This window comes from Lepidochelys kempii, chromosome 8, assembly GCF_965140265.1.
Source record: "Lepidochelys kempii isolate rLepKem1 chromosome 8, rLepKem1.hap2, whole genome shotgun sequence".
Taxonomy (NCBI): Eukaryota; Metazoa; Chordata; order Testudines; family Cheloniidae; genus Lepidochelys; species Lepidochelys kempii.
The window spans coordinates 49,597-76,802 of record NC_133263.1 but is presented as its reverse complement, the minus strand read 5'-3'; the positions used below and the strand labels follow the sequence as shown (position 1 = coordinate 76,802).

General features: G+C 45.5%; 1 protein-coding gene and 2 long non-coding RNA genes across 3 annotated transcripts; 2 read left to right on the top strand and 1 right to left on the bottom strand.

The window, feature by feature from the left end:
• The first annotated feature begins 439 nt into the window (after positions 1-439).
• On the top strand, positions 440-14,025 carry LOC140916464 (uncharacterized). Its single transcript, XR_012160522.1, has 3 exons — positions 440-537; positions 13,411-13,491; positions 13,664-14,025. It is a non-coding gene; the product is annotated as an uncharacterized lncRNA (long non-coding RNA).
• Positions 13,584-20,369, bottom strand: LOC140916463 (uncharacterized). Its single transcript, XR_012160521.1, has 2 exons — positions 20,261-20,369; positions 13,584-13,767 (listed from the first exon to the last, which is right to left on the bottom strand). It is a non-coding gene; the product is annotated as an uncharacterized lncRNA (long non-coding RNA).
• Positions 20,370-22,073: 1,704 nt separating this feature from the next.
• EGR1 (early growth response 1) lies at positions 22,074-25,251 on the top strand. The gene is made up of 2 exons (XM_073354999.1): positions 22,074-22,516; positions 22,980-25,251. The coding sequence occupies exons 1-2, from the start codon at positions 22,291-22,293 to the stop codon at positions 24,281-24,283; spliced, it is 1,530 nt and encodes a 509-aa protein (XP_073211100.1). The 5' UTR covers positions 22,074-22,290; the 3' UTR covers positions 24,284-25,251.
• Positions 25,252-27,206: the final 1,955 nt, after the last annotated feature.

The following is a 27,206-nucleotide window of genomic DNA, read 5'->3' as shown; positions in this document are numbered from 1 at the left end:
CTGAAGGTGTATGATCGCTGCCAGAGCAAATGTCCGTCCTTTAGCATCCCTGCAGCACAGACAGGGCCTGAGAATGAGGCCTGGGGCATGCAAAGAACAGACTGAACTTCCCTTACATTCCAGAGACTGCTGTTTGTGATGTCCTCGTACGATGGGGGGGGGGAGTGTGTGTGTGTGTGTGTGTGTGTGAGACGTGTTCCTTTAACCTTTCCCATTTTTTCCTTTTTTTAAAAAAAATTGATTGCTGTTCAATAATTTGTATTTGCTTTGAACTGTAGGTAATGATCAGTGGGTCAGGGAAGTGTCCAGTATGAAGAGAGCACTCCGGAGTGGGGACACCCTAGCCCAGGGGTCGGCATCCTTTGAGAAGTGGCATGCCAAGTCTTCATTAATTTAATGTTTTGCATGCCAGTAATAAATTTTACCTTTACAGGGTCCCCCGACGGAACCCCAGACTGGCAGCGGGCTGAGTGGGGCTGGCGGCCAGGACTCTGGCTGGCAGGGGCCGGGCGGCTGGGACCCCAGACCAGCAGCAAGGTGAGCGGGACCAGGGGCTGGTATCCCAGGCCAGCAGCAGGCTGAGCGGGGCCGATGGCAGGAACCCCGGCTGGCAAGGGGCCGGCGGCCAGAATCCCAGACCGTCAGCAGCCTGAGTGGGGTGGCGGACAGAACCCCAGACCGGCCGCAGCTCAGCCCACCGCTGGTCTGGGGATCCAGCCGCCAGCTCCTACCAGCCGGGATCCCAGCTGCTGACCCTGCTCAGCCCACTGCCAGCCTGGGGTTCCGTTCACTGAGGCCAGCAGCAGGCTGAGCGGGGCCAGCAGCCGAGACCCTGGCTGACAAGGGGCTGGCGGCCTGAACTCCAGACCGTCAGAGGCCTGAGCGGGGCTGGCGGACAGAACCCCAGACTGGCAGACTACCGCTGGTCTGGGGTTCCGTCTGCTGGCTCCTGCCAGCTGGGGTCCCGGCTGCCGGCCCCACTTAGCCTGCTGCCAGCCGGGGCTTCCGTTCACCCAGGCCAGCAGTGGGATGAGTGGGGCTGGTGGCCGAGACCCCAGCTGGCAAGGGGCCAGCGGCTGGAACCTCAGACCGGCAGCGGGCTGAGCTGGCCCCACGCAGCCCGCTGCCGGCCTGGGGTTCCGTTCACCCAGGCAGGCAGCGGGCTGAGTGGGGCTGGCGGCTGGGACCCCGGCTGGCACCAGCGTGCCTGTAAAAATCGGCTTGTGTGCCGCCTTTGGCACGAGTGTCGCAGGTTGCCGACCCCTGCCCTAAGTGACCATGACAAAGTTGAGGTTTGAGCCCCCCAGGAATCTTGGGCCCAGCCTTCTTGGGGTTACGAGGACTCTGCACACAGGAGCGTGGAAGGGGAGCCCTGAAGGTCAGGTAGGCCTCTGGATAAAGGAAGTGGGAGTGAGGATTCAGATCCGTTCGCTAGCCCATTCCCCCGGGGTAGTGTATAAACCAGGAAAGTTCCCTTCAGTAGCGGGACCATTCTCCCTCTTACACAATGCTGTGGCTAAGAGGGCTAACAGAACCTTTGGATGTATAATTAGGAGAATATCAAGTAGGACTAGGAAGGTGGTATTATTTCTGTACACAGCGGTAGTGAGACCATTACTGGAATACTGTGTCCAGTTCTGGTGTCCACACTTAGAAAAGGATGTTGAAAAATTAGAAAGGGTTCAGAAAAGCGCTACAAAGATGATTGGAGATCTGGAAAATATGCCTTATAGCAAGAAACTCGTCTTTTTAGTATATTCTAAAAAGGTTAAGTGGTGACTTTATCATGGTCTACAGCAGGGGTTCTCAAGCTGGGGGTCGGGACCCCTCAGGGGTCGCGAGGTTATTACATGGGGGGTCACAAGCTGTTGGCCGCCACCCCAAACCCTGCTTTGCCTCCAGGATTTATAATGGTATTAAATATATTAAAAAGTGTTTTTAATTTATAAGGGGGGGTTGCACTCAGAGGCTTGCTATGTGAAAGGGGTCACCAGTTTAAAGGTTTGAGAACCACTGGTCTACAGGTACCTCCAGGGGGAAGAGATTTCTGAGAGTAAATGGCTTTTTAGCAAAAAAAAAAAAAAAAACCCACGAGATCCAATGATTGGAAACTGAAGCTAGACAAGACCACGTCATACTAGACATAAGGTGCAAAGTTTCAACAGTGAGTTATTAACCATTGGAACAACTTACCTAATGGTGAAGTCTCAATCACCTGAAGTCTTTAAATCGAAAAGAATGGATATCATTCTAACAGATATGCTGTTGTTCAAATAGAAGTTAAGGGCTTGATGCAGAAATTACTGAGTTAGGTTGTCTGCCCTGTGTCATGCAAAAAGTCAGACTACATGCTGATAATGGTCTTGTGATAGGGAGTCAATCCTGTCCTAACACCAACAAGATTAAAAGGGCCTGAGAATCCTGACACCTCACTGATTGCAGCTCGGGAGTGAATGGCCAGGTGAAAGGGCTAGACTTAGAAGAGGAGAAAAATGGTTAATTTAGAAGAGGAGACCTGGGGAATAGGATGTAGTGAGTGCCCTCTCTCTGGGAAGGGACTTGATAAAAACCTAAAAAAGCTGGAAGAACTGAGAAACACACAGCCTGCTCCTGAGGCAAGCCTTTAGTCTCACTGTCTCACATGACCTTCTCATAAGCAAACTAGGAAAATATAGCTTAGATGAACCTGTTGTGGGTGCACAACTGGCTGGGAAACCGTACTCAGAGAGTAGTTATCAATGGTTCACAATCAAGCTGGAAAGGCATAATGAGTGGGGTCCTACTGGGATCTGTTCTGGGTCCAGTATCTTCATAAATTTTGTGGATAATGGCATAGAGAGTACACTTGTAAACTTTGAGGACGACCCCCCCGCTGGGAGGGGTTACAAGCGCTTTGGAGGACAGGATTAAAAGTCAAATGATCTGGACAAACTGGAGAAATGGTCTGAAATAGAAAGGATGAAATTCAAGGATGATTCAAGATTCTGCAGACTCATAAACCTGGAGATGCCACCCAGCTTGCTGGTGAGCACCAGCCCTTCACTGTTAGAAATGAGACCAGATGACGATCCTGAGGCCTGCCTGGTCACCCTTGAGTTGCCACTGTTACTCTGTCAGAGAAGGAGTTCCTGAGCCATCTGCTTAGACAACCAGATGCCATCTAAACTGTCTATATCATGATAAATTTTGAAAACTGCATCCAGTTCATTCCAGTATTTCAGAGAATGTTCTAGTTATCAGTGGGCAGAAGAACCCTGTTAAATTTGGTGAAAATTGGAAAACCAGAAAAGTCTGATTTCCACTAAAAATGGTCCCTGAAAGCACGACCTGATGCTGGAGGCACAGGAAGCTCTCTGATGCAATCCGATGCTGCCTATGTAGATCACAGAGAGGCTGCTAGAGTATTGCACACTTCCTTGTATTATATAGGCCAAACTGTGAACCCAGCCAGGCCACTTACCCTACTTTGGCCCCCTAAGCTGGTCCTTCCCAGCCCTGTTTGGGCCTCTGTTTGCGGACCCCTAAACCATTTCAAATGGACATGCAGAGCCCTTTGGAAATCTTACACATTGTCTACAGACCCCCCCAGGGGTCTGCGGACCACAGGTTGAAAACCACTGGTCTATGGTGTTTCACACCATTTTCTCCCTCGTGTATTTATACGATTGACATATACTGAAATCTCTGGAAGGAAACAGCTATGGTAACAGGGTTTGTAATAACATGTGAGTGGAAAGAATCTGAAAAGGCAAATAAGAAAATTGAGTCTGGCTGAATAATCAAGACACAGGATGAAAATGTTTTTGGCCAAGTAACTTAGAAAACTAAGAGCAAAGCCTCTTTTTATGGTCATAAGTTGTGTTGCTTTCATTTTGTCTCTTGATGACATGTTGAACCTTTAGTCTCTCTGACTTATGGAAAGTGTTACAGAAACATTTCCTGTGTCACACTGACTGAGATGCAATGAGAAACCACAGTGCTTATTTCTGGTAGTGACGCAGCAATATGGAAACAAATTTGTTGTGGAAGGTTTTGGGTTTTTTTTTAGAACAAACTAGTTACATAAATCTTAATGCAAAGATTTACAGACATATCTAGAAAGTTTTGCCCTTTGTATGGGCATTCAGTTTTATTCTCCATTTTTTCTTATCAGATAAAGATTTTTAGTGTCAGTGCTGCATGGGGGCAGGAGAGGGAGAAAGGAACGGATGCTCGTAACTGTCATTTCAGATGTAATTGCAGGGAAAGTATAAAATCATTCAGGGCTCTTAGGAGAACAGAAAGACTTTGGATTTGTTCTCAAATGCATGAGCACAGTCACAGACAAGTAATGACTCTGGACCAAAGTCAGCACTGGTGTCAGTGGGTGCAGCTTTCCTGTAAGTCAAATGGAAGTTGCACCTGCTTAAACAAGAGCTGAGTTTAGCTCTCAGTTTAATTGGTATTTATTGCCTGCAGTGGTATCATGTGACTAGACCACCCAAGAGGAACAAAAGGAACAAATCATGGTAGAGGAGTTTGTAGCAGAAGTAGAGTGGATACTTTGCCTCCAGCTTGTAACTTGCTGTGCTTTTGAGTCTACTGAAGATTCTTACATTATGAGATGGTGTCAGCAAGAGGAGCAAAGGTGTTTCATTTTTAACTGGGCTTCAGAATGGAAGCAACACCCAAGACCAGCATCTCATATTTGAGTGCTTCCCATCCTTTCCATGCTCCTGTTAGTTGCACAAGCATTTCTGAAGGTGACCCTCAGTTTCTGAATGGACTATTCAGTGTCATGTGGGTACCCTGCCTGAAGTCTTGTTCCTATGGAACTCTATATGCAGGGACGGTGGTGCAAAAAGACAATGCAGCCTCAAGCTTATTGCCCTAAATCTCAGAAGTTCGTGGGAGGAGACTCGTTCCTCATCCCTTTTGGAGGGGGGATCCCCCTTTAAAGTGTCCCTGGGGCAGCTGCTGACTGCAGAAACCCTGTCCATGGTTACATTAGAGTCATGCTGCCAGGAAGCTGTGGTGGGACAGGCTACTAGGGACACGGAGCCAATGTAAAGACACAATATACCTGGCCTCCCTCGATCCCCAGGTTTGTGGGTGGGACGTATGGCCTGTTCAGTGCAGAGCTAGCATTCCTCTCCATTAAAGTCTCCCTACAAATCAATCACCTCTGTCCCGAACCAATTTTAAATTTAACAACAGTGTTGCAAGTCGTGAGATTAGTATCCAGGCTTGTTCAGTGATGCTGTCAACAAATCCCAGGACATAGACATCACTCAGCCTTGTTTGGGCTCTTTCCTATTCCTTTGATTTAACGGACGTGCTGCCAAGGTTCTTTTTTCCCTTATATTTTACTCAGGGCATCTTTATGGTGCTTCTCTTTTACCCATGGACATTTTTTTATTTGCTACATCTTGCACCAGCTCCCATTAGCAGGTGAGATTCTGTGGCCTATGTTATGCAGAAGGTCAGGCTAGATCATAAGGGACACCTCCGATTTTAGAAATCGGTGAATCTCTCTTGCTGGGTCACTGGTATTTGCAGTAGCTAAGCTTGCTGTACCAGTTGCACCACTCATTTCAGTGTTAGTTCAGAAATTACCTGTAATTTTTCTGAAAAAGTACCTTGTTTACAATCCCAGCTACTAGATGATCTCACATTTTCTTTCATGTTGATACCAATTTCACATTGCTCTGCTTGTTCATTTAGGGCCCTTGTACAGGCTTTGAAACTTTCTCTGGGCCTCAGCTCCCTTTGGCAAAGCCACACCTCATCATATATTACAGTCTTTTTGAAATGGTTTGTTCGTCTGACTTTTTAGAACTATGTCATAGTTATTATCTCCTTCTAGTCAATCCAGTCTATGGGTTTATCAAACTGAGCCTTGGGGAAGGTTGAACTTTAGCATTTTCTTTTCCTCTTATCTTCTGATACCATGTAATGTGATAATGGTTACAAAAATCACAGAAAGAGCTGCTTTTTTTCTATCAATGAACAAGGAACTTTATTAGAGTAAGGAAAACAGTATCATCCTAAAGCAGCATATCTCTCTCTGCTTCACATAGAGCTTCTGTCCAGGAACTTCACCAGCCCCTTTTGTCAGGCTTTCTGCTACAGACAAGGGTGGCACTAAGGGAGACTTGTGGGGGCTATAGCCACCCCAAAATTTGCCTTAGCCCCACCCTCACGCCCCGTAGCCACCCTGTAGCAGCTGCTGGTCTCCAGCCACCCAGCTCTGAAGGTAGAGTGGAGAAAGCAGCAGTTGCTTGATGGTTGGGCACCCAGCTCCAGCAGCAGTGGAGAAGTAATCCCAGGCGGGGGGACGGGGTGCCTGAGAGCAGCCCCCAGGGCATGCCACCCAGTCCTGATGAAGGATCCAAGGCTCCCCCACAGTGGCCCAGACTGACCTGCTGGTCCCCTGCCTGTGGTCGCTGCTTCCCAAGGGTTTTGCCAGTCCTGGAGCCAGGTCCCCGTGCCCAACCAGCTCTTACCAGCTGCGAGCAGACAGCGCACTGCGCTGCCCAACTCCAGCCTCTGATGTAGAGGGGTAGAGCCACAGAGGGGGCAGGGCCTTATGGTGGGGGGGTACAGCCCCTCAATTTTCTGTCTGGTCCACCTCATCTCCCCCACCAGGAAGAGGCTGGTGCCCTCAACTACAGATTTAAAGAAACAGTCCACTTTTTCACACAGGCAGTACCAGTGGTTTCTGTCCCAAAAAAGCTTGTGAATATGTGAAACTATAGACGTTCTTGTTAACTGCTGGAAATGGCTCACCTTGATTATCACTACAAAGGGTTTTCCTCCCCCCCGCACTGGTAATAGCTCATCTTAAGTGAACTTATGCTCAAATAAATTGGTTAGTTTCTAAGGTGCCACAAGTACTCCTTTTCTTTTTGCGAATACAGACTAACATGGCTGTTACTCTGAAACCTCTCCTTATAGTGTGCATGATAAACACCCATTTTTTCATGTTCTGTGTGTATATAAATCTCCTCACTGTATTTTCCACTGAATGCGTCTGATGAAGTGAGCTGTAGCTCACGAAAGCTTATGCTTAAATAAATTGGTTAGTCTCTAAGGTGCCACAAGTCCTCCTTTTCTTTTTATGTTAACATAAACAGTGAAAAGGGAGAGGGATGTTCATTCCTTATAGAGACGATATCTCCAAAAATTGGCACAGGCACCTTCTTTCTCATTACTTGATGAAGCAACCCTTTCAATATTTATTACCTCCTTTGACTATTATCTCTTTTTACCGTTTACCTTTTAACATTGGCAAGTCTCCTGAAATATTTTGCACACAATTACTCCGGTTCTGTGGGAACAGCAGAGGGTAGCCTTTACCAGCATGAATTAGAATATTACCCATGGTTCAGTGAAAGAGATATAAAATGTTAAATCCACAGGATTAAAACTGAACAAAGGAAAGGAAGTGACAGAGGAGACAAAAGACCTGTGTGTACTGGTTGATCACAGGATGACTATGAGCTGTCAATGTGATGCGGCCATGAAAAAGGCTAATGCAATCCTAGGATACATCAGGCAAGGTATTTCCAGTAGAGACAGGGAAGTGTTAGTACCGTTATACAAGGCACTTTTGAGACTTCATCTAGAATACTGTGTGCAATTCTGGTCTCCCATGTTTAAGAAAGATGAATGCAAAATGGAACAGGTACAGAGAAGGGCTATTAGGATGATCAGAGGAATGGAAAACCTACCTCACGAGAGGAGACTTAAGGAGCTTGGCTTGTTTAGCATAATCAAATGACGGCTGAGGGGAGATATGATTGCTCTTTATAAGTACATCAGAGAGATAAACACCAGGGAGGGAGAGGAGGTAAATTAAGGGCCAGTGTTTCCCCAGAACAAATGAATATAAACTGTCCATCAATAAGTTTAGACTTGAAATTAGTTGAAGGATTCTAGCCATAAGAGGACTGAAGTTCTGGAACCGACTTCCAGGAGGAGTAGGGGAGGCATAAAACCTAACTTGTTTCAAAACTGAGCTTGATAAGTTTATGAAGGGGATGGTATGATGAGGTTGCCTACAATGGCATATGGCTTACTCACAACTGCTATTAGCAAATATCTCCAACAGCTGAAGATGGGACACTAGATGAGGTGGACTCTGAGTTACTGTAGCTAATGCTTTCCCAGGTGTCTGACTGGTGGGACTCAACCTATTTGGGGTAAGGAAGGAATTTTTCCCCAGGGCAGATTGGCAGAGACCCTGGGTTTTTTTTCACCTTCCTCTGCAGCATGGGGCATGGATAACCTACTGGTTTGAACTAGTGTAAATGGTGGCTTCTCTGTAACCTGAAGTCCTTAAATCAAGATTTGAGGTTTTAGTAATTCAGCCAGAGGTTATAGATCTATTACATGAGTGGATGGTGAGGTTCTGTGGCCTGTTATGTGCAGGAGGTCAGACTAGATGGCCATGATGGTCCCTTCTGGCCTTAAAGTCTGTGAGTCTATGAGCAACACCAGATAAATTATCTAGGTCAGAGATGAGATTCTACCAGAACAGACAACGAGGAGTCCTTGTGGCACCTTAGAGACTAACAAATGTATCTGGGCATAGGCTTTCGTGGGCTAAAACCCACCTTGACTTTAGCAAAGCTTTTGATACTGTCTCCCACAGTATTCTTGCCAGCAAGTTGAAGTATGGGCTTGATGAATGGACTATAAGGTGGACAGAGAGCTGGCTAGATCGTTGGGCTCAATGGGTAGTGATCAATGGCTCCATGTCTAGTTGGCAGCCAGTATCAAGCAGAGTGCCCCAAGGGTCAGTCCTGGGGCTGCTTTTATTCAATATCTTCATTAATGATCTAGAGGATGGTGTGGGCTGCACCCTCAGCAAGTCTGCAGATGACACTAAACTGGGAGGAGTGTTGGATATGCTGGAGGGTAGGGATAGGCTACAGAGGGACCTAGACAAATTAGAGGATTGGGCCAAAAGAAATTTGATGAGGTTCAACAAGGACAAGTGCAGAGTCCTGCACTTAGAACGGAAGAATCCCATGGACCGCTACAGACTAGGGACCGAATGGCTCGGCAGCAGTTCTGCAGAAAAGGACCTAGGGGTTACAGCGGATGAGAAGCTGGATATGAGTCAACAGTGTGCCCTTGTTGCCAAGAAGGCTAACGGCATTTTGGGCTGTATCAGTAGGGGCATTGCCAACAGATCGAGGGACATGATCGTTCCCTTCTATTCGACGTTGGTGAGGCCTCATCTGGAGTACTGTGTCCAGTTTTGGGTCCCACACTACAAGAAGGATGTGGAAAAATTGGAAAGCATCCAGCGGAGGGCAACAAAAATGATTAGGGGACTGGAACACATGACTTATGAGGAGAGGCTGAGGGAACTGGGATTGATTAGTCTGCAGAAGAGAAGAATAAGGGGGGATTTGATAGCTCCTTTCAACTACCTGAAAGGGGGTTACAAAGAGGATGGATCTTGATCTTTCTCAGTGGACCAGATGACAGAACAAGGAATAATGGTCTCAAGTTGCAGTGGGGGAGGTTTAGGTTGGATATTAGGAAAAACTTTTTCAGTAGGAGAGTGGTGAAGCACTGAAATGTGTTACTTAGGGAGGTGGTGGTATCTCCTTTCTTTTAACAGGAGTACTTGTGGCACCTTAGAGACTAACAAATTTATTAGAGCATAAGCTTTTGTGGGCTACAGCCCACTTCATTGGATGCATAGAATGGAACATATAGTAAGAAGAAATATATATCCATACAGATAAGTTGGAAGTTGCCATACAAACTGTGAGAGGCTAATTAGTTAAGATGAGCTATTATCAGCAGGAGAAAAAAACTTTTGTAGTGATAATCACCCATATCACTACAAAAGTTTTTTTTCTCTTGCTGATAATAGCTCATCTTAACTAATTAGCCTCTCACAGGTTTCAGCGTAACAGCCGTGTTAGTCTGTATTCGCAAAAAGAAAAGGAGTACTTGTGGCACCTTAGAGACTAACCAATTTATTTGAGCATAAGCTTTCGTGAGCTACAGCTCACTTCATCGGATGCATACTGTGGAAAGTGTAGAAGATCTTTTTATATACACACAAAGCATGAAAAAATACCTCCTCCCACCCCACTCTCCTGCTGGTAATAGCTTATCTAAAGTGATCACTCTCCTTACAATGTGTATGATAATCAAGTTGGGCCATTTCCAGCACAAATCCAGGTTTTCTCACGCCTCCGCCCCCCACACACACACAAACCCACTCTCCTGCTGGTTATAGCTTATCTAAAGTGACCACTCTCCTTACAATGTGTATGATAATCAAAGTGGGCCATTTCCAGCACAAATCCAGGTTTTAACAAGAACATCCGGGGGGGGGGGTACCTTGCATAATGACTTAGCCACTCCCAGTCTCTATTCAAGCCTAAGTTAATTGTATCCAATTTGCAAATGAATTCCAATTCAAAGGTTTCTCGCTGGAGTCTGGATTTGAAGTTTTTTTTGTTGTAAGATAGCAACTTTCATGTCTGTAATCGCGTAACCAGAGAGATTGAAGTGTTCTCCAACTGGTTTATGAATGTTTTAATTCTTGACATCTGATTTGTGTCCATTTATTCTTTTACGTAGAGACTGTCCAGTTTGACCAATGTACATGGCAGAGGGGCATTGCTGGCACATGATGGCATATATCACGTTGGTGGATGTGCAGGTGAACGAGCCTCTGATAATGTGGCTGATAATATTAGGCCCTGTGATGGTGTCCCCTGAATAGATATGTAGGCACAGTTGGCAATGGGCTTTGTTGCAAGGATAGGTTCCTGGGTTAGTGGTTCTGTTGTGTGGTATGTGGTTGCTGGTGAGTATTTTCTTCAGGTTGGGGGGCTGTCTGTAGGCAAGAACTGGCCTGTCTCCCAAGATTTGTGAGAGTGTTGGGTCATCCTCCAGGATAGGTTGTAGATCCTTAATAATGCGTTGGAGGGGTTTTAGTTGGGATCTGAAGGTGACGGCTAGTGGCGTTCTGTTATTTTCTTTGTTAGGCCTGTCCTGTAGTAGGTGACTTCTGGGAACTCTTCTGGCTCTATCAATCTGTTTCTTCACTTCCGCAGGTGGGTATTGTAGTTGTAAGAATGCTTGATAGAGATCTTGTAGGTGTCTGTCTCTGTCTGAGGCGTTGGAGCAAATGCGGTTGTATCGCAGAGCTTAGCTGTAGACGATGGATCGTGTGGTGTGGTCAGGGTGAAAGCTGGAGGCATGTAGGTAGGAATAGCGGTGAGTAGGTTTCCGGTATAGGGTGGTGTTTATGTGACCATCGTTTATTAGCACTGTAGTGTCCAGGAAGTGGATCTCTTGTGTGGACTGGACCAGGCTGAGGTTGATGGTGGGATGGAAATTGTTGAAATCATGGTGGAATTCCTCAAGGGCTTTTTTTCCATGGGTCCAGATGATGAAGATGTCATCAATATAGCGCAAGTAGAGTAGGGGCGTTAGGGGACGAGAGCTGAGGAAGCATTGTTCTAAGTCAGCCATAAAAATGTTGGCATACGGTGGGGCCATGCGGGTACCCATAGCAGTGCCGCTGATCTGAAGGTATACATTGTCCCCAAATGTAAAATAGTTATGGGTAAGGACAAAGTCACAAAGTTCAGCCACCAGGTTAGCCGTGACATTATCGGGGATAGTGTTCTTGATGGCTTGTAGTCCGTCTTTGTGTGGAATGTTGGTGTAGAGGGCTTCTACATCCATAGTGGCCAGGATGGTGTTATCAGGAAGATCACCGATGGATTGTAGTTTCCTCAGGAAGTCAGTGGTGTCTCGAAGGTAGCTGGGAGTGCTGGTAGCGTAGGGCCTGAGGAGGGAGTCTACATAGCCAGACAATCCTGCTGTCAGGGTGCCAATGCCTGAGATGATGGGGCGCCCAGGGTTTCCAGGTTTATGGATCTTGGGTAGTAGACAGAATATCCCAGGTCGGGGTTCCAGGGGTGTGTCTGTGCGGATTTGATCTTGTGCTTTTTCAGGGAGTTTCTTGAGCAAATGCTGTAGTTTCTTTTGGTAACTCTCAGTGGGATCAGAGGGTAATGGCTTGTAGAAAGTGGTGTTGGAGAGCTGCCGAGCAGCCTCTTGTTCATATTCCGACCTATTCATGATGACAACAGCACCTCCTTTGTCAGCCTTTTTGATTATGATGTCAGAGTTGTTTCTGAGGCTGTGGATGGCATTGTGTTCCACATGGCTGAGGTTATGGGGCAAGTGATGTACTGGAAATGGCCCAACTAGATTATCATACACATTGTAAGGACAGTGATCACTTTAGATAAGCTATTACCAGCAGGAGAGTGGGGTGGGAGGAGGTATTTTTTCATGCTTTGTGTGTATATAAAAAGATCTTCTACACTTTCCACAGTATGCATCTGATGAAGTGAGCTGTAGCTCATGAAAGCTTATGCTCAAATAAATTGGTTAGCCTCTCACAGTCTGTATGGCAACTTCCAACTTATCTGTATGTATATATATTTCTTCTTCTATATGTTCCATTCTATGCATCCGATGTGGGCTGTAGTCCACAAAAGCTTATGCGCTAATAAATTTGTTAGTCTCTAAGGTGCCACAAGGACTCCTGTTCTTTTTGCTGATACAGACTAACACGGCTGCTACTCTGAATCCTTTCTTTGAGGTTTTTAAGGTCAGGCTTGACAAAGCTGTGGCTGGGATGATTTAGTTGGGGATTGGTCCTGCTTTGAGCAGGGGGTCAGACTAGATGACCTCCTGAGGTTCCTTCTAACCCTGATATTCTATGATTCCATGATTCATCAGATGCATGGAGTGTAAAATGCAGTAGAGAGGTATAAATACACAGCATATACCTCTCTACTGTATTTTCCACTCCATGCATCTGATGAAGAGGGTTTTAGCCCACGAAAGCTTATGTCCAAATAAACGTGTTAGTCTCTAAGGTGCCACAAGGACTCCTGGTTGTTTTTGCTGATACAGACTAACACGGCTACCCCTCTGAAACCTACCAGGATAGAGACACTTTAAGAGACAGGAAAGTGTTTGAATACTTTGGGAAGCATTTATCAGCTCTGTCTGCAATGCCACAACCCTGACAGGAGCTTTTACAGTCTGTAATGTCATGCTTTCCAAATTAATGATTTTTCTGGATTTTTTGTATCTGTGCCTGAGAGTATATAGAACTGCAGTCAGCCTTGTTATACTCCTGCTTAACATATATGAAGTTACAGTTCTGCTTATATATTGTATGTATTTGGTAACAAACCACAAATAAATATGCAAACTTTCTGCTTCTAGCACATCTATGTTCTGCTTAGCTATAGCAGACCACTCCCTAGCCCTTATTTAAGCACAGGGAAGAGTTCCCTCTTGTGGCTGGATAATATTACTACAAATTATATAATTATGCTTCCTTTCTTTTGGGTTGTAATTTAGATTCCATGGAATTAATGGACATGTGGTGGACATCATCTGGATTGTGTGGTATAGAAGTTTTATCAGTATGAGTATGGTATGGTAAGTAAGTAGTGAAGCTGAAAGTGAGTTATGTAGGTCATTCCAAAAGAGTGCCAATGAGGCCTTTATCACAACTCATCTTACAGGAAAACTATTTAAAATTTAATTTATTCTATTCATTTTAAAAAACATTTATTAAGGCTACTTTTGTATCTCTTTCCTTCTCTCTCAGCCCCTCCGCCCCACCTCCATAGCTGTAAAGCCAGATGCCTTGGTGACCATGGCCCAGATAGATCCTTTGAAGATCTGGAGGTCCATGAGTACAACTGTGCAGGACTGAAAAGGAGAGGAAAATATTATTAATATATTTTAACATGTTCAAAATGACCTACAAAAGGTTTTCTTTGTATAAAAATGTCATAACTTAAGAGTCAGATATCTTGGTACCGTCTGGGGACAGAAACACATCCCATATATCCCACTGAGAAGCTGGAATCTCCCCCCTCCCCCTTTCCAATAGTATAAAGCTTCCATTTCTAACATTGCAGACGTGTAATAAATTACACCATAAACCTGTTGGTGATTCTTTTGTAATGGCAGCTACTTAAACTTGTTTAGATCTTTGGAAAGTTAAAAATAGTTCCCGGAGAAAATGGAATTGGGGAGAGAAAACAGGTGTGGCAATCAGAGGTGCATGATAAATAAAAGCTAAGGCATGTGAATTGAAACAATTAACAGGTGGGCTATAAACTGAATTATTTGGGGGTATACCTGATAACCAGATTAAAGTAAGGTTTTTGCAAGAAATGGATTTGACTTTGTCAAAAAACAGTAGGTGTTCCAAACTTGTGAAAACTCTGCTTCCCACATAAAAGTATTAGCAAGCAAGAAAAGAAGTGCATCTAATTAAAAATGCATACCATAGCATTTAGACAGAGAATACAAGGTTTAACCAAACAGCATATATTAGATTTGAGTGAAATAAAAGCGGAGGCAATCACAAAAGGAAGCAAAGGTGTCCAGCACTAGCAATACAAGCAACTATTTTGCAAAAGCATGCTGTTTTCAGCACAAATTGCAAAGAAATTCAAAAGCAAATTACATTCATGAACAAAGGACAAAGCTCTGATAATGGAGAAACTGTTGTCTTTTTTTTTTTTTTTTTTTGCACAGGGGGTGTCTTAATATGTTTACAAAGCAAGGTAATACATCAAATTAGGTTGTGACTTAAATTATCTAAAAGTAAATTTCAAAAACAGTACTAGCGGCAAAGAGTGCTATGGCACCTTATAGACTAACAGACATATTGGAGCATAAGCTTTCTTGGGTGAATACCCACTTCGTCGGATGCCACCATGCAACAGTACTGAAACTGTCTGCAAGAAAATCATTGCCAGCATATGCAAAAAGGTAAATGACCCTCAATATTAAAATACAGAAATAAGTTTATTTAATTAAGTAGGTGCAAAATGAGCCTCTGTGGCAATGCAACAGTAATAGGTCTGTATAGGGACAGATCACTGATTGGGGCTTAACATTTTTTTCCCCGACTTTAATGCTGTGTAGGACTTCTAGAGAAAATGTCCTTACTGTGCTTTAAAAATGTTAAAATGGAATGTTAAAACCACTGGTTACAACCTGTTCAGGAAGGAAAGAATGGGTAAAAGAGATGTAGGAAGGTGGCACTTTACATTAAAGGTTTCAGAGTAGCAGCCGTGTTAGTCTGTATTCGCAAAGAGAAAAGGAATACTAGTGGCAATTTATTTGAGCATAAGCTTTCGTGAGCTACAGCTCACTTCATCGGATGCATTCAGTGGAAAATACAGTGACATTACTTGCTTTAGAGTTGTTGCTAACTCAGATCTGCAAATGGATCAGTGTTCTAACTAAAAAAGCCCTGGTTGTGGGAGGGGGTGTCCTAGCAGAATTTAGGGTATGTCTATACTGCAGCTGGGAGCGAGCCTCAGTTAGCTGTCAGCCTCAGCTACCTGGGCTTGAGTTAGCCTGCTAAAAATAGCAGCGAGGATGTTGCACCTTGGACTCTCAAGCTTAAGGACTGGGCTGGAGAGCCCAAGCTCCAGCCCAAGCCACAGTGTCCACACTGTTCTTGTTAGTGTGCTAGCTCAAGTCCCACTTGCATGAGTTTGTTAACCAGGCTGCGAGACTCGCTCCCAGCTGCAGGGTAGACATAGCCTTACAGGCCACCAAATCAAACTAGAAAACAGGAGGAGCACCTGTATTTGCTGTATTGAAAGAGAAATGGTGGTGTAATGTGGGACTTCAATTTGGGAGACATGGTCTTGTGCAGCCAGTAGTAAAATATTATTAGAGTTTCTAAAATATTATAGATTATTTTCTAACACAAAAGGTATTGCACACAACACTAAGTAATGCTATTTTGGACTTCTTTATTATGGATAAAGATGAATTGATCACTGGACTGGAAGTTGGTGGTTGCCTAGGCACCAATGATCATTATGTGATTACATTTAGTTTGGGCAAACAGAGAACATGTCCTGATTCCATCCATTATGGGCAAAGAGAGGACAGTCCCAAACAGTAATATGTATATTTAGGGCTTCAAAAGGACTAATTTTCCAAAGATGAGGAAAATTATGAGGAAAATATATTGGGCAGAAAAATTTAGACAGAAAAATATGAATGATAACTGAGCGTTGTTTAAGAAGAGTTTAGTAGATGACCAAAAAGCCATAATTCTACAATTGTGAAAGAGGATAACTTTGTTTAAAAGACCATACTGGACGTGAGGTCAGGAAGGAACTTTCCCCAAGTCAGATTGGCAGATATCTTGAGGATTTTTCACCTTCCTCTGCAGAATAGGTCACAGTTCATTTGCTAGAATCATCTTGGTATATCTCACTTAATCAATTCATTGACATTGCAGGGGCCTCTGGGATTAGTGCATCTCAGTCCCTTGTGTTCACTTCTCTGGCGCATCACCTGAGGACGGTAGTACTTTGGTCTGATTTTGGTTGTTGGGCTTGGTGTGCAGGTGCTGGGTGGTGTTTAGTGGCCTTGTGATATACTGGAGGTCAGACAAGATGATCTGATGGTCACTGCTGTCTTTAAACTCTCTAACTCTCTGACTCTTTATCTACACTGCCACTTTACAGTGCTGCAACTTTCTCGCTCAGGGGTGTGAAAAAAAAAATCCCTGAGCGCTGCAAGTTTCAGTGCTGTAACGGGGCAATGTAGAGAGTGCACCAGCTCTGGGAGCCATGCTCCCAGCACTGGTAGCTACTCCCCTCGTGGGGGTGGGTTTTTTTACAGCACTGGGAGAGCTCTCTCCCAGTGCTGGTGCCGCGACTACACAGCCACATTGAAGCGCTGCCGCAGCAGTGCTTTAACATTGCTAATGAAGACATACCCTAAGAGGATAAATGAAGGCCACAATTAGAAATAAAAGACTAATATATAACAAATGGAAAAGGGGGGGGGAGGTATAGATAGCAATCAGTATAAATTAGAAGTTAAGAAAGAGATTTGAAGAGGGAAAATTCCAAGGCTGATGCACCTAAGCACAATAAGGATTTTTTTAAATGGTGAAATAGATCCATGACTCACCTCTGTGGTGAAAAACAGTGAAGAGGAACGCTGCCCACTACTAATGGCAATTATCAGTATCTATTTCAGAGGTTTAGTTATTAAAAATGAGGATTGCTGAATAATAAGGCAATAGTTGAAAACAAATTCCAGAAAGTTTTGTGAAATCTACATAGTAACAAGAGCACTTAATTCATTTAAATCACCACTTTAGACTCATCAGCAAGAATGAATTTCATTATCCTGCCTAGATCTTAGTATGAATTTGTGTGTTCAGTTTTTTAAAAACTACACTGCTTTCATCTCACTTCAGACTGGAAAATCTGTGGCCTTGTCTACATACAAAATTGCACTGGATTACATAAGAACTTAAGAATGGTCACACTGGGTTAAACCAAAGGTTCATCTAGCCCAGTATCCTGTCTTCTGACAGTGGAGATATGAGGTGCTTCAGAGGGAATGAACAGAACAGGTAATCATAAAGTGATCCATTCCCTGTCGCCCATTCCCAGCTTCTGTCAAACGCAGGCTAGGGACACCATCTCTGCCCATCTTGGCTAATTGCCATTCATGGATCTATCCTCCATGACTTTATCTCGTTCTTTTTTGAACCCTGTTATAGTCTTGGCCTTCACAACATCCTCTGGCAAAGAGTTCCACAGGTTGACTGTGCATTGTGTGAAGAAATACTTCCTTTTATTTGCTTTAAACCTGCTGCCTATTAATTTCATTTGGTGACCCCTAGTTCTTGTGTTATGAGAAGGAGTATATAACACTTCCTTATTTACTTTTTCCACACCACTCATGATTTTATAGACCGTTACCATATTCCCCCTTAGTCTCTTTTCCAAGCTGAAAAGTCCCACTCTTATTAATCTCTCCTCATATGGCAACAGTTCCATACCTCTAATCATTTTTGTTGCCCTTTTCTGAACCTTTTCCAATTCCACTATATTTTTTTTTTAGATGGGGCAACCACATCTGTATGAAGTATTCAAGATGTGGGCATGGCTTGGATTTATATAGAGGCATCATGATCTTTTCTGTCATCTTATCTGTCCCTTTCTTAATGATTCCTAATATTCTGTTCGCTTTTTTGACTACCACTGCACATTGAGCGGATGTTTTCAGAGAGCTATCCACAATGACTCCAAGATATTTTTCTTGAGTGGTAACAGCTCATTTAGACCCCATCATTTTATATGTATAGTTGGGATTATGTTTTCCAATGTGCATTACTTTGCATTTATTAACATTGAATTTCATCTGCCATTTTGTTGCCCAGTCACCCAGTTTTGTGAGATCCCTTTGTAACTCTTCACAGTCTGCTTTGCACTTAACTATCTTGAGTGGTTTTCTATTATCTGCAAATTTTGCCACCTCACTGTTTACCTCATTTTCCAGATCATCTATGAATATGTTGAATAGGACTGGTCCCAGTACAGACTCTTGGAGGACACTACTATTTACCTTTCTCCATTCTGAAAACTGACCATTTATTCCTACCCTTTGTTTCCTATCTTTTAAACAGTTACCAATCCATGAGAGGACCTTCCATCTTATCCCATGACTACTTACTTTGCTTAAGAGCCTTTGGTGAGGGACCTTGTCAAAGGCTTTCTGAAAATCTAAGTACACTATATCCACTGGATCGCTCTTGTCCGCATGCTTGTTGACCCTCCCCTCCCCCAAAGAATTCTAGTAGATTGGTGAGGCATGATTTCCCTTTACAAAAACCATGTTGACTCTTCCCCAGCAAATCATGTTCATCTCTGTGTCTCACAATTCTGTTCTTTATTAGTTTCAACCAGTTTGCCCAATTCTGAAGTCAGGCTTACTGGCCTGTAATTGCCAGGATCACCTCTGGAGCCTTTTTTAAAAATTGGTGTCATATTAGCTATCCTCCAGTCATTTGGTACAGAAGATGATTTAAATTATAGGTTACAAACCACGGTTAGTAATTCTGCAATTTCACATTTGAGTTCCTTCAGTTTTTAAAGGGCAGACATTGATTTAACTTAATTCAATAAAGAATCAGTTTAAGCTAACTCAGCATACACTAGATTTAAAGTGATTTTAACAGTGTCAACAGAGGCTTTTGCACCCACCAAAAATTGGTTTACAAACTGGTTTTGGTTAAATCAGTGTAACTCCATGTTTAAATGAGGCCTAGGATCAATTTTAAATGGTGCAAAAGATCAAAATTAATGAGCACAGGGACTGTCTACTGCCAAGGCATTATAAAATGTTGATCTTCTAATGATTAAAAAAGAAAAATTGTCCCAATCTAGCCTAGCATTTGTGGAATCATCATTTTAATTCAACTAGATTCTTTCCATATGGACTTCCCTGCAGGGACTCCCTCTGTGTCATCTCTGAAACAGAGCTATTAGGAATGAGAGTGTTAGCTGGGGCTGATTATTGGTGTTTACACTGCTGTACATTTTATTTCTGCCTTTGCATAGTGCTCTAATCAAGCTATTTTCGAGCAGGATTGTCTAGCTGATAGTCTGCTAAATAAATAATGGATAAAGGGTTTTGCCCTTCTTTTTAAAACATTAAAGCAAAGGGAAAGTAGCCTGCAGCAAAAGGGAGCTTCGAAAGCCCGCAGTGACGTGGCCATGGGAGCAACCTCCTGAAATGATATTAGGAAACTTAGATCTTCTGAGCCAGCGTGGTGGGAAAGTGCTCAGACCTGCCGCCGAGCATCTCATCCAGGTGGACGAATTAACACAAGCTTCATATTTCTGCACAGTTGCCAACTGCTTGGAAATGTATTGAGATCTGGAAAACCCCGGGAAGAAAGATTGCCCCCTACCCTGGGAACTGGTGAACCTGGTGCTTGTCACTCTAAGTACTGAAGATGTTTATGACTCTTCGCCTTCACTGTAATCCTGGGCTCCCTGGCTCACGGCCCATAAGTAATGGAACTGAGGGGGGCACACCCGCGCGCAGAGACCTGCTGTGAGGCAGTGTCTGGGGGGGTCTGGGGGGTTCTGCGGTGGGTTCCCCTGCTCCACCCGCAGGGCAGAGCCCCCAGAGGGTTGCTCCCTGTTAGGCTGGTATTCTGCAGTATTCGCGCAGCTCCAGCCGAGGAGCTCTCTATTCACGGGGCGATCTATCCTGCTCTCAGAGGACTGCGGGGGAAGCACTTGCAGAGGCGGCTGCGCAAGCTCAGTGCAATCTCACTGCGTCTCAGGCTCCCACTCGGCAAGAAGCCCAGAAAACCCCTAACAGCGAACCTCGGAGTAAATGGAGTGTCTACCTGGAGTCTTGGGGGTGATGTGCACGGAATCCCTGGGCTGAAGGGCGCGAACTCTTCTCCCTCCGCCTCGGTACCTGGCGCTAGAGCCAGATGCGGCGCTTAGTCACAGTTGGCCCGGCCCTAGGCACTAGGCGGCAGCACCGAGCCACTTATTTATAATTCCCCGAGATTCCCAATATTTTGCATCATCAGGAAATTCCCTTTCACTAGAAGCTGCAGCCTCTGCAGTGCGTGCACTGAGGGCGCTGTGCAGTCCTGAGCCAGCAGCATTTCTTCTGGCAACGCACGGGTCACTCTGGGGCTCTACAGCAGAGTTGGGACCAGCATGCTGAGGCACTGGGCAATGCTTTCAGCCGCAATCGACTGGATAAAGTGCAGCCGAGGGCTCTGAAGACGGGAAGGACAGGAAATCCCCCTTGTACACTAGGACATTCCCCATGACGTGCAACCAGAGCCCTACAAGAATGCTCAGAGGAGGGAAAGGAGTGTTTGGTGTCCTACTCTCGCAAGATGCAGGGGTTTATGGGACAGGGCTGGGCGCCATTGGTCTAACAGGGTAGAGTGCCCCCTGCTCTTCTTTGTGTAGGGGACACACCTCCAAACCCTGCCCCAGGAGTGCTGGGGCCCTCCAAGGAGCCTCTCTTTTCCCGGCACAGCCAGGTGGAGTAGAATGCTCATTGCAAAGCCCAGGAATCCCAGAAATTCCCCTTTCCTGGGCCAAGCTGATCCCACTAGGGGCAGACTGCCAGCACCAGGGGAACCTCCTCTGCACTGGGGTTGTTAAAATACGCAGCGCAGGCTGATCAGTCAGACCCCCGCCGCACCTGTCATGTGAATGCGAGACGCAGAAAGGCAGCAAAGGGTGCGATTCTTACGAAAGGAGCAGGAAAACAAGCAGAAAATGTGCTAATCACAAACTGAAATGGGAGTGGGGGGGTCGTGGTCTATCGGAGCTCTGTTTGTGCAGTCTTCCCGGTAACACAGCAGGCCCTAGTCCCTGCTTTGAACAGTGGGCTTCACTAATGGTTAATACTAGGTTATCTTCCAGCATAGGCGGTGAAACTAGAAGTGCTGCTGTACCCCTTGGCTTGAAGTGGTTTCCATCATATACAGGATTCACAGTTTGGTTCAATGGCTCTCAGCACCCACACTATACAAATTGTTCCAACTCCTGTGTGTTCCAGTCCCCCAGGTTCAGGAAATCCTCTTCCCAGGGCGCTCCACAGCCATTCCTGGAGCAGATCAAGTGCCCAAACAAGCCCTGCTCTTCCCCTGCCTAAGCCTTCCACGCCCAGCCCGAGAACAGGCAGCTCTGCAGGGCTGAAAGAAACGCTGGAGCTGCTCTTCCTTTCGCCACTTCGCTCCCCGCCGCCCCCCCCGTCGGGTTCGCCTCTCTCCACCCCCTCCCAGAGCCGGAATCGCCATATAAGGAGCAGGAAGGCTCCCGCCGGAACCGGGACTTATAAGGCTGTTTCCTTATATGGACTCTGCGGCCGGGGGCTTCCGGCGGCCTGGGTTGAGGCGGCGACTGGGACCCGAGGAGGACAGCGGCGGGGGGGGCTCGTGCGCTGCCCCCCAGAGAAACCCAGCGATAGGGTGAGAGGGGTATAGGACCCTAGGGCGGGCGCGGGGCTCTTGTTCCTATCTGGGCTGGGCCCCCACCACCCGGCTTCCCCAGTGCCAGCTACTGACGCCAGGCTGGGTCTTCCAGCCTGGCTCCATATAAGGGTTTCCTGTCCGCCATATATGGCCATGTACGTCATGGCCGGGGCGGCCCGCAGCCGATGGGGACTCGATATATAGGGGCGGCTCTAGGGCGGGCGAAGAGCTGATAGCTTCCAGCGGGCAGAGCCGGGGGAGCCCCGGGCTGAGCGCTTCTACCGGGCAGAGCCAGGGGGAGCCCCAGGCCGCTGGGGAGGGGAGCCAGCATATATCGAGCCCAGCAGCAGCACGCGACTGGCGCTTCTGGCCGGCCGCCTGGCCCCTGGTGCGCAGCATCCCTGTGTCCCCAGGCAAAGCCCACTCCCCGCATGGCCGTGGCCAAGGCGGAGATGCAGCTCCTGCCCCCGCTGCAGATCTCTGACCCCTTCAGCTCCTTTCCACACTCGCCCCCCACCATGGACAGTAACTACCCCAAGCTGGAGGAGATGATGCTACTCAGCGGCGGGGGCCCCCAGTTCCTCACCTCCAGTGGGGCCCCTGAAAACAGCGGTTTCAACCCTCCCGGAGAGCAGCACTTCGAGCATCTCGCTGCAGGTAAGCGACAGTCTCTGTCCGCAGGGGGTTGGGAGTGGGAGCCTGTGGTGGGGACGCTCGTTGCGAAATGTCCCCCTCCGCCGCCCGAGTCCTCGGTTCTCGGGCGCTGTAGGGGAGCTCTACGAGGGCAGGTGCAGTTTGCTCGGGACTCCGCCGGTGCTAATGATGCATCAGCCTCGCTGGCTGCGCTAGGGGGATTCTCTCTACATGCGCCAGCTCCTCTTAGCGATGGGCTTTCTGCTGCTGGAGCGCTGCCAGCAGCGCGCTGCAATATGTAACGCTCAATTTTTAATTAGCCCGGGGGGCGGGGGTAGCCCCGTTGGGGCCGGGCAGGGCTAGCCCGGGGGGAGGGGAGAGGGCTGGGTGTAGTAGCGCTGGGGCTGGGCAGGGCTAGCGGGGCGGAGGGTAGCAGCCCTGGGACTGCAGCATCTCTTGGAAGTAACGGCTCCTCTTCTCTTTTCAGACACGTTTCCCGAGATCTCTTTGAATAATGAGAAACCCTTGGCAGAAACTAGCTACCCCAATCAGACAAGCAGGCTGCCGCCTATAACCTACACGGGCCGCTTCTCTCTGGAACCAGCCCCCAACAGCAGCAACACTCTCTGGCCAGAGCCTCTGTTCAGCCTTGTTAGTGGGCTGGTGGGCATGGCTAACCTACCTACCACTTCTACACCTTCTTCATCACCAACCTCCTCATCCTCACAGACCCCGCCCCTGAGCTGCTCTGTACAGGCCAGCGACAACAGCCCGATCTATTCAGCAGCACCAACATTTCCCAATTCTAGCTCTGAGATTTTCCCTGAGCAGCAAACCCAGTCCTTCTCAAACGCTCCCAGTACCTCGCTCCAGTACCCTCCCCCAGCTTATCCGGCTGCTAAAACCAACTTCCAGGTGCCAATGATCCCAGACTACTTATTCCCCCAGCAACAGGGGGAATCTCTCAGCCTGGTCCCAGCTGATCAGAAACCATTTCCAATGCTAGAAACCAGACCCCAGCAGCCGTCTCTCACACCTCTCTCCACTATCAAAGCTTTTGCTACACAGACTGGCTCCCAAGATCCGAAGACGCTAAACACTACGTATCAGTCCCAGCTAATCAAGCCAAGCAGGATGAGAAAATACCCCAACCGACCTAGCAAGACCCCTCCTCATGAGAGACCCTATGCGTGCCCAGTGGAGTCCTGTGACAGGAGGTTTTCCAGATCTGATGAGCTGACCCGGCACATTCGGATTCACACAGGACAAAAACCTTTTCAGTGCCGTATTTGTATGAGGAATTTCAGCAGAAGCGATCACTTGACCACTCATATCCGAACCCACACTGGGGAGAAGCCATTTGCCTGTGATATTTGTGGTAGAAAGTTTGCCAGAAGCGATGAGAGGAAGAGACACACTAAAATTCACCTGAGACAGAAGGATAAGAAAGCAGAAAAGTCAACTCCAGCCTCTACTGCATCTCAGATTTCCACCTACTCCTCCCCCCCAATGACAACTTCCTACCCATCTCCAGCCGCCACCACTTACCCTTCTTCAGTGCCTACATCTTATTCCTCCCCAGTGTCTTCTTCCTATCCATCTCCAGCACACACCACTTTCCCTTCCCCCTCAGTAGCAACTACATATCCTTCTGTTACTGCCACCTTTCAGGCCCAAGTATCTACCACTTTCCCCTCTGCAGGGATTACCAATTCTTTCAGTTCACAAGGGACTTCAGCACTTTCAGAAATGTCATCAACTTTTTCTCCAAGGACAATTGAAATTTGTTGAGACTGTAAAGACGGAAATATAAAAATAGCTGATTGGTACTATCAGACTGAATGGAGTCTGTCCGTTACTAAAGAACATCATACGTAGCAAGGCCATCCTAAGTTTTCTTTAAACTTCAACTGCCTGAAACAACTGCCATTTAAGTTCTCCACTTCTATCAAAAGACTTAATTTGCATGGACAATGGATATAATTTCAATATAATTTTCCCCCATAAACATTTTACTGAGAGAGGAACTTTTATTAAATACATAGACAATGTAAAATGTACATGTGTCATGGTATGGTTTTGCTTTCCTTTGGGTACTATTGATGTGAAAATTCTTTGCGTATTCATATTGTATTATTTGGAGTTAGCAGGCCCATATTTTGTAAATGGTAATTCTATTTTAGTGACTATGCTGTAATGAGTTTTAAACTTATTTGAGAACAGCACTTACTATGTATTCAAGCATGTAAGAGTGATGTTTTGTAAATATCACCTGATGAGACACTCATATGGCAAAAGTTTGTTTTTAAAGTTACATGTCTTGGTGCCTTTTTGTGAAGCCTTGCTGACGTCATGCATTTGTGTGAATGGATGCTTTGCATCTAGCCTTAAGGTGAAAGGGATTTTATTAAAAGAATGTAAGGGAGACTGGTGTGGGGGGGGGGAATTGAGAAGGAGCTAGAAGACAGAATGTAAGCAAAAAAACCTCTCAAAGTCTATTTTTGTTACTGAAATGTAAATTTATAAATATATATTCAGGAGTTGGAATGTTGTAGTTTACCTACTAAGTAGGCAGCAATTTTGTATGTTATGAACATGCAGTTCATTATTTTGTGGTTTCTTTTTACTTTGTAATTGTATTTGTTTAAACAAAAAGTGACTGTTTAGCTTATAAACACATTGAATGCGCTTTACTGCCAATGGGATACTTGGTGTACAATACCCTTCAGAAAAAGTAAATAAAATATCAAAACAGTGCATTTTTTCTTTAAGGCTTGTGTGTGTGGGAACATGCTTTTACCCATATCCTTGACTGCTTCCCCTCAGTTAAAGATCTGTTTTTTCCTCAATAGATTTGTTGTAACTTCCATGGAACTGAGCTCGGTGTCTCTGCAGTGAGAAGGTGAGATGTCTCAAGAGCTGTAGCAACCTCATTTAATTAATTGGGAGTAACTGGTGTTACATCTTTAACTATTTAAGAGAGGATACAGAGCATGTATCATAAGTTACGTGTACTACCCACCATTTGTCAAATATCTACATAAGCCTTGAGCCTGGCTGCTCACTTGGATGGAAGGGTCATTTGGTTAATTCTATTTAGCCAGAGGGTAATATAGAAGAGAATCTTAGTTACTGCTTGACTTCAGGTAAAAAAAAAGTGAAAAAACAAGCATATTGCTTGGATTTATAGCTAGTAGTGAATGGGGAGGGGCACAGAATATGAGTGAGGAGAGGGAAATCATTCCAAAGGAGCTGGGCAGATTAGAAATATGGGAAGGTAATAAAATTATATATAGTGTGGAAAATACATTTTGAATATATGTGGGGGGTGGGAATAATTTTAAATCAGAGTCAACTGATGGAAGCCTACTGCTAGTAGCAGCAATTTAGCTAGGTGTTTGTACCAGTAAATATAACACAGAGCATTCCATTCTGGTCACCCCAGTGCAGAAAAAAAGACAATGTGGAGAGAGACTTCAGTGAAGAGCAATGAGGTATTCATATGATAGTGACTGGTGCCATAGAAATTAATATAACTAGAGAACTGGTGTGATTGAGTACTCCTGCCACTAGTTATTAATCATTGTGACTGCTGTACAAAAAGATCTCAAACAGAGTAGGGCTCCTAGAACTAGGCTCAGTGATTTTTTTTTTAAATGTATAGAACTATGCCTTGCAAGAACTCAAGACCGATAGAAAAAGAGTTCAAATAAGTACCCAGATCTTCAGCTGATGTAAATAGGTGTAGCTCAATGCTGCTTTACCCAAGCTGAAGCTATGTGTGATCATTAGTAGATTGCCCCAGCACACCAATGTTACACCAGTCACCAACCTTCTCAAGAAAAGTGAGGTGCTAAAGAAGGTTGTTTGTAAATACCACAGACTAAGACTCAATTGAGAGCATAGCCCCATGTAGAATGTATTGGAGATGAGTCATCCATTCTGGACGTGACAAAGGTATGAATGGCTGTGGTGAACTCTACACCTTCTCACCAAGTGTAAATGAAAACAAGTACAGCTTCAAACTCAGCTCCATTCACTCTTTGAGGGAATCTTGTTTGAGCTACTTCCTCAGCTCTTGCTCTGGAGGACTTAACTCCTCAGCATTTGTCTAGCATTCTAGACCATTGTGACAAAGTGTAAATCTACTTTTTTGCCTGTTTCCAGGGTAACATTGTTACACTGACCATAGATCCTCTTTCATTTTCAGAATTAATCTGTTTCTTAATGACACCAGATCAGGTGATGCTTTGCCCCTTCAAATACCAATCATCTATAATTTGCCACTATGGAGCTGTAATCTAGGGTATCATTAGTGTTAAGATTTAGAACCATCTGTAGCTTCAGAGCTCACCTCAGTAAAATCCTATATTTTTTGGTCAGAGTGTTTGTCTCTGTCCCAGCATCTAGGGGTGGGGGTTCATTCTAGCTGTCTTGGTCACAAATCTCTCTTCCTGGGAAGACAGGGAGGTTTTAGAGGATTGTTTACCAAAACAGCCAATCTGTAAAATCCACTGACTGACTACTCCTTTACAGAAAATGAGTTGTCCTTTCTGGGATTCTCTGACAGACAAATTTAGGCCTGTGAGGCAGCTGAAGTTTGGTCTGCTGTACTGATGGCTAAAGATCAAAGAATGAATTTCTTCCCATGGTGAATTTACTTTTTGTACCCAGAGCCAAGGCTACCCACAGATGATCACAGAAGCATTTCTCT

Coding starts and splice junctions, on each gene's coding strand:
- EGR1 (XM_073354999.1), top strand. CDS start 22,291: ATGGCCGTGGCCAAGGCGGAGATGCAGCTCCTGCCCCCGCTGCAGATC. Junction 22,517..22,979: donor CTTCGAGCATCTCGCTGCAG/GTAAGCGACAGT, acceptor TTCTCTTTTCAG/ACACGTTTCCCGAGATCTCT.